This window comes from Apis dorsata, unplaced genomic scaffold (genome assembly GCF_000469605.1).
Source record: "Apis dorsata unplaced genomic scaffold, Apis dorsata 1.3 scaffold_104, whole genome shotgun sequence".
NCBI classification, from domain to species: Eukaryota; Metazoa; Arthropoda; class Insecta; order Hymenoptera; family Apidae; genus Apis; species Apis dorsata.
Genome location: NW_006263402.1, coordinates 206,063 through 213,337, shown reverse-complemented (window position 1 = coordinate 213,337; position 7,275 = coordinate 206,063). Strand labels below are relative to the sequence as shown.

Sequence of the window (7,275 nt, the reverse complement as noted above, 5' to 3'; positions counted from 1 at the left end):
TGTACAAATTTGGGAGAAGAGGGGGAAGGGGGAAGAGGGGGAAGGGGAAGTGGGGAGGGGAGAGAGATATATTCGATAATTCGAATCAAAATGTATCAAAGAAATAATATGCGAATTAAATATACAGATAGATGCATTTAGTATAGAAATATATGAGAAAATGAGAAAAATCTTACCACATTTATATGATAATCGTTGAATTATCTTTTAATCATTATGGCGTGCACAAAAATTATTACATTTCCGAACCATCCCGCCTTGAATGCTTGGATCAAATAATGGCATAAAACTATTAAAAGTTCAAAACACTATTCAATTCTAATATAATAATGATTAAATAAAACTTAGCAACTGATTAATTAAGTTTAATAACCGTAATACAATAATTTATCACTAAAAATTTTATATAATTACACTTCTCAACCGATGAAACGTGACCTGTCACCACAATTTTCAACTGTAGACTGACGTCATGCGCAACATGATGCGCACTGATTCATTTCGCGGCTAGATCTTACCGACTTCCTGATTGGTTAAAAAATAGTTAGTGCATTTCTTATTTTAAACGCGCGAAAATTGAAATATAATATAAATTAATTATGAATTATTAATATTAATATAAACTACAATTAAAATAATTCTAAGATAAAATTGTAGAATATTTTACAGTTATAAATTGAAAATTAATAATTTAAAAATATAATAAATTTTACTATAATTAATAATATATATATTATTATATTTATAACATTTATATTTTACAATTATAATTTTATATAGTTAGAATATTTTAACATAGTAAATCGAAAATTAATATTATAAAACAATAAATTTTTTTGAGAAAATTTGGATTACAAAAATATATAAAATTTTATATCTAGTGTGTTTTTGTGTCTAGTTATCGACTGCACGAGATCATACCGATCTGTATTCGTTTGCTTGTTATTCATGAAAGTAGTTGGTGCATGAGTCGCACCAGCTGATTGGCGCTCCATCTGCGACGAAGTGTCAAGCTCGGCGAGCAGGTGGTGCTCGCGTGCCACGGCATTTGTAATGGCGTGCGACGGCTAGGAAAAGGGCAACAACGCGCACGAGTGCTCGAGTTTTCGTCTGTTGTAAAAACGGGAAGTGCGTTAGTGCGTGCGTGGCGTGACAGTATCGTTAAAATGACAACGACGTCGAGTATTCTGCCGTCGTATCAGCGGTTCGTGAATGGTGTGCCGGTGCCTCTATTCTCGAGACGGTCGTTCCGCCCGCGTGAAAAGTATCTGATCATGTTGGTGTTTTTGACGTTCGGTGTCGTGTGTTTCGGAACGTTCTTCTTTTTGCCGGATTTCCGTCCGGGCACTGGCGGCGTCGCAGTGAACAGTGTTTACCGTGTATACCAACACATGCAAAAAGCGGGACCGGAATTACTTATACCGGCGCCACCTCGTTTACAAGGGGGCATAAAGGGGTCCATAGGTCATCTTAATGCTGTGCCACCTGGACACGAGGGCATTGATCATCAGGATGTGCATATTCTTCAGGACAAGCAAAAGCTGCAGGTCCGCGCGTGTGTCAGAGTCTCGACGTTGCGCTTCTTTCGATTCTCGATTATGCTCGACTCTCGATTTTGTAGCTTACTCGCAAACTCGTGATTTCGCTTGTCATCGTTTCTTGAGAAATCAAATGGTGCTGATCTCTTTGACAATAATTGTATGATCTTTCTCGTCGTGATGTCCTTGTTTTTTTATAACATCTTATATATTCCGTTTTTTCAGCTGTTACACGCTTTCCCGATTCGTTTGTTTACATGCGGCCATCGTGACGTATCGCGGGCACACGTGTACACGCGTAACAGAGCAAAAGTTCACACAATCCGTAATTTTTATTTCTTTAATTCGTGATTATTTTATTTTTGCTATGTTCATTCGATTTGATTCCGCGCTAACGGTCAAAACGCGCTAATTGTCAATGAATATGTATGAGCTACATATTTACTTCAATATGGCCACCATATTTTATTTAATATCGATCGATCTGTCAAGATTCGATAATCGTAATTTATCGTTTTCGAGCGCCATTTTGTTAGTTTTGTGCCTGCGATTATTCTTTTTAATCCTGTTTTCATTACGAATTGTGCGTGAACAACGAAACGTTTTACCTACGTTTTTGCATAATCGGAATATTTATGTATAACGAAATATGAAAATTTAAATCAGCTATCGTTCTCATTTCATCACGCACGGTTTCTCCGGAAAATGACATGTCGTTCTACGTATCACGCATATTAACGAATAAATTACGCGTATTGTGAAACGTACTGTGTGAAACGTAACTATGTGAAACGCATTTACTGGGATTAAATTATTTAATCTATCATCGTGTTGCGGGCTGAGAGAACGAGTTTTATCAATGTTAATAGACTCTCGCCCTAAAATTTCAAAGCGCAATTTCCGACGCATCGACATGACCCTCATTGAGACATTTCGTTTCTATCGTATGCACATGGATAACATGGATAACACATGTTAAGTAATAATTTTTTTTTCTTTTCTCTTGTTTTAAAATTTAATTTAAGGAAATTTTGAATTACTAAATTTATTATTTAAGTTGTTAGATTTAATAATAGGAAAATGATAGATGTCGTATAAAGATTAATAAAAATTGCGAATCGATTAATTTGATATAAAAAGATAAGATTTTCTGATAATAGAATAGTGATATCTATCGATAAATTAAGATTATTAATAGGATATAGAATATAGGATAAAAATTAATATTTTTATTATTTTCTTCATTGATTTTAATTTTTACTTTATTTTTTTATTTTTTCCATTAAGAATTAAATAAAACAAAATTATTCACAGGTCAGTTTGATACGATAACTCGATATTTATTCAATCGTCGATAAAACAAACTTTAATTCCAAATGAAAATTTTCACGTGTATAATCAATATTCTTGAAATCGTTTTAAACAAAATTCAGAATGTTAGAAAATTATCTCTAAAACAATCGAAAACATGGTGAAAGCGATATTGAAAAGATGATGGAATCGAATCGAAAGAAAGGAAAGTTATATCTTGTTTTATCGGCTAATTAACGATGACGACATAAGATTGAAGCTCGATTTACAATTCGAATAGGAAATTATTTTCACGTTTATATCAAAATGTTGACATCCCTTGTTAACCGTGAAATAATAGAATCTATCAAGGATTTACGTTTAATGGAGGATATACGTTCGAATATTTAATGTTGCGAAACGCGCTAACTCTATTTGCACCATTCTCGATAACATTCACAGATTATATTTTTTATTATAAATTTCGTTTCACAAACGAAATTTTACAATCGTGATTATTTTCGAACGTTACAATTTTTTTAACAAACATTATTTTTTATGATATATACATATGTAGATACAGTTTATTATTTAAAATTGTAATTTTTATTTTTTCTACGATAATTTTAATGAGAATTTAATTTAATTAGAATTTTTTTTTTTACGATGAATTTAATAGCGTGAAGAATTTGTTAATATAATAAAAGCTTCTTAGATTTATATACTTACTTAAAATATAATTTTAACGTGAAAAGCAGAATGTTTAATTAATAGTTCTTCGCTAGTTGAATTTATTAAAATTGAAGCGCGATTTTGATGGCAATTTCATCGTAGAACTAGGTAATTCGACTGTAATTTAGCACTTGTTCCGCGAGTTTAACATTTGCACGTGTTAGATGCAGCATGTTCAAATTTCACTAGTTTCTCATATAAGAGAAATGTTATTCAACATTGAAATTGTGATAGATTTGTTGTTGATAAAGAAATAGATTTATTTGTTATTAATTTACATGTTTATCTTGAAATATTTTTATCTTCATGTTTAATATCAATAGCCTGATGATGGCAAAAATAAGGGAATTTTAAAGCGAATACCTATGAATTTGCCATAGACTTTCAATCAGATCGTTCATTGAAAGTGTTACGAATATATACATATTTTCGATCAATTCACGATCCACAGGTGATCTCCCCTATTAATACGTGATCGATTACGAAATGTAGTTTGCATAATTGGAATTATTCATTCGATTTCACGTGTGCGAGTAGTAATCGACTAAGAGATATAGTTTGAATTAAATATATAGGTCAGTTGAACGGAAAACTGATTTGAGAATGAATCATTAGAAAAATGATAGAATATATTTTTAATATATTATAATATTAGTAAAAGATATGAATTTTTATATTTCTTCAGAGAAAGAATTCTAGTCATTTTTTTCTATTAGTTAATAATGAAATAGACAATTTATGAAATTAAATTAATTTCATGAAAGAAACACATAGAATTTTTTATAATAATATTTCATTTAAAAAATTAAAAGTTCTTCCAAATTTCGCAATTGCAATATTATTAATTGTTACTTTTGCTATCAATATACTTACTTTTATATTTTTTTTTGCCTAATTTAAATTCGTATTTCAGAAATATTTATTTGTTATTTTCTGATAACAAATAAAAAAATAAAACTTAACGCCATAAATATCATAATATATATAATTTTCCACGAAATTACATAAAAAATAGAATGAATTCAAGTTTATATGTGAATATTACCGCGATAGTATAATATTTTAAAGTAAAACTAACGTGATATGTCATCGAGTCAATATTAGATAACGTGTATATGCGAATAAATTATTTTTCTTGATACTCTCAGTCAAATCTATAGTATACTTGAATTAATCTTATCTATCGAGACACAGAATTTTAATAAAATTTTAATGGAAAATATTTGTTATATTAGTATTACTTATAACAAAGATAATGTACTTTAAACACAAGAAATGCAATAATAAAGGAATAGTAGCAATAGCAAATAAGATAGAAACTAACATCGTTATTGCAATATTGATCGAAAATAAAAAGTAGAAATAATTCTGTACGTAACACGATGACTCTTTAGATTTCAGAATATTTGAAAAAAAAAATCGGTAAGGAAAAAAAAAGTTTATCGATTAAAGGAATAAATTTAGATCTAAAGCTAGCTAAAGCTACTTACTATTATATTACTAGTGGAAGTTACTATAATTATATATTCGGGAATTTCGTGTAACATAAATAATTGAATAATTATACTCGTGCATGTATGTTAATTCAATTCGCAATATTTTAATCAGCGCGTTATTCTATATGCACAATTACGCAATAAAAAAGAAATATTATTAAATAAAAACTAGAATTCGGTGTGAAAGTATTTATAATTTTTCTGGATTCACGCAAATAACAATTCAATTCAGAATCCTTCCATTACTTTCAAATTATTATATTAATAATATCTGAATGAGTTCAAAGTTACAATTATTCCTAAAAATATTTTTCTCCAAACAAAATACTTCTCTATTCAACAAATAACTCGATCACAATCGGTTTTTCCTCGAAAAAACAGCTCGTGATAGAGTTAAATTCGAAATCGTTTAACGCAGAGGGAAAAGCAAGCGTTATACTCGCAACATTTCATTTTTCGTTCTTTTATAATCACGGCTGGTCGAGAGCCGATATTTTCTGAGCGAATCGAGCGAAAGAAGCGTGTTCTCGAGACGAGATTGCATTCGTACGGCGGTGTTCGAATAAATAGATCCGAGGTCTCTCTTTCTCTCTCTCTTTCAAACGGTCCAGAAAAATTTGATTTTTATTCGACGTGGCGTGGACCGATCTTTTCCATTCTTTAAGATGAAAATTTTGTAATAAATAATTGCCGCGTGTATCGGTCGGAAATAGGATTTGAATTTGAAGTGGGACGATGAAAATGCGCGTTGATAGATTGTAATTTGTAAATGGCTGGGAAAATAAATGGAAACGTTTCACGATCTCAAAGAGACTGTGTCGCTGTTACTGACCTCTCCAGCTCAAATATCCTGTACCTTGAATAAATTGACTTTGATTATATGTTTTATGGAGATTCGATGACACGGTGGAATTTCGATATGTTCTGAGTAAACGTTTCGTTGTTTGATTTTTTTTTCTGTTTGCTTTCTTATCTATCTATTTTTCGTTTCGATTCCGTGTTGAATATATTATTTCATTTTTTTTTATAGAAATAATATTTATGATTGAATGATTCGTGCGAGGAATGGTACACAGTTCCTTCCTTATTCGATATTGAAAAATTTATCAGGATAGATAAATATTTGCAATTTGATAAGCCGTAAAGTTTATAATTCGTTCGAAATTGAAGTTAACAATGTTATCTAAACGTTACCTTGACTGATAAAACAATTTCTTTTAAAACATCTTTTAAAAACAACGTATAAATGATCGCAAAACATTTTAACCAGACACCCTGTATATACGAAATTAACATTAACAGTTACTATTATTTCTAATAATTTAATAAAGTACATAAATAATTCTTTTTACAATTGATCCTTCATGAAATAAGATCTTCCATTACCAATGAGATAAAAAACATTTTTTATTTGAAATTATTCCAAACAATGAATCGAAATTTATTCTTTCCATATCCGATTTCATTATTCTCTCGTTATTATTTGTCGTTTCCTACGTCAAATTCTTTCCGCTCTGTTGTTCGTTTCGAAATCGTATATTAAAAAAAATCATTCAGTTTCTTTCTCAATTTATAAAAAAAATTAAAATTCATATCAAAAAAAATACATTATTTTAATAATAAGGACTCACTTACCGAGAGACCATCGGATTTTTATTTTATTTTTTTATTCTCGACGATTAAATTGAAATTAACATATCTAATTGATTAAAAAAAAAAAACCGTCATTCTCGGAAAATCTCGATCCGCGATTTGATCTGACCGAATTTCAGGCGAAGATCGACGAGGAATATCAGCAACAGAAGATGTTAGAGAAGCCGGAAGTGATTGGTGAAATACATGTGCGTGTTACTAGTTCGCCATCGTTAGTGCTTCACCGGAAGAACGAAGTTCTAGAGACTGTGCCGCCAGCACCCGCCAGTAAACTTCCTTTGACGGTTGGTGGAGAGGACAAGGACCCCATCGCCAGGGAACGGAGGGACAAGGTCAAAGAGGTGAGTCTTTCTTCTTCATTTATATAAAGTAAATTGTCGACAATGTTGGATGAAAGAAGAAGAATATTTTTTTTTTAAAGTAAAATATTGAATAATATTTTGTTAATATTTTTGATTTTTAATTAGGAACAATTATTATTAATCATTATTAATCATAGACACATTTATTTTCTCTTAATTAGAAATTTGTTAATATTTATTAATTATTATTTTCTTTGATCCTAA

General features: G+C 30.3%; 1 protein-coding gene across 2 annotated transcripts in view; it reads left to right on the top strand.

Annotated features, from left to right (window-relative positions):
- Positions 1-1,030: 1,030 nt before the first annotated feature.
- Positions 1,031-7,275, top strand: part of LOC102677150 (mannosyl-oligosaccharide alpha-1,2-mannosidase IA-like) — a 191,985-nt gene continuing 185,740 nt past the window's right edge. For both annotated transcript variants that reach the window (XM_006612285.2, XM_006612283.2), the window contains exons 1-2: positions 1,031-1,547; positions 6,829-7,050. In XM_006612285.2, coding sequence (XP_006612348.1) covers positions 1,167-1,547; positions 6,829-7,050 — 603 coding nt within the window. In that variant the 5' untranslated portion in view covers positions 1,031-1,166. The remainder of the gene's footprint in view (positions 1,548-6,828; positions 7,051-7,275) is intronic.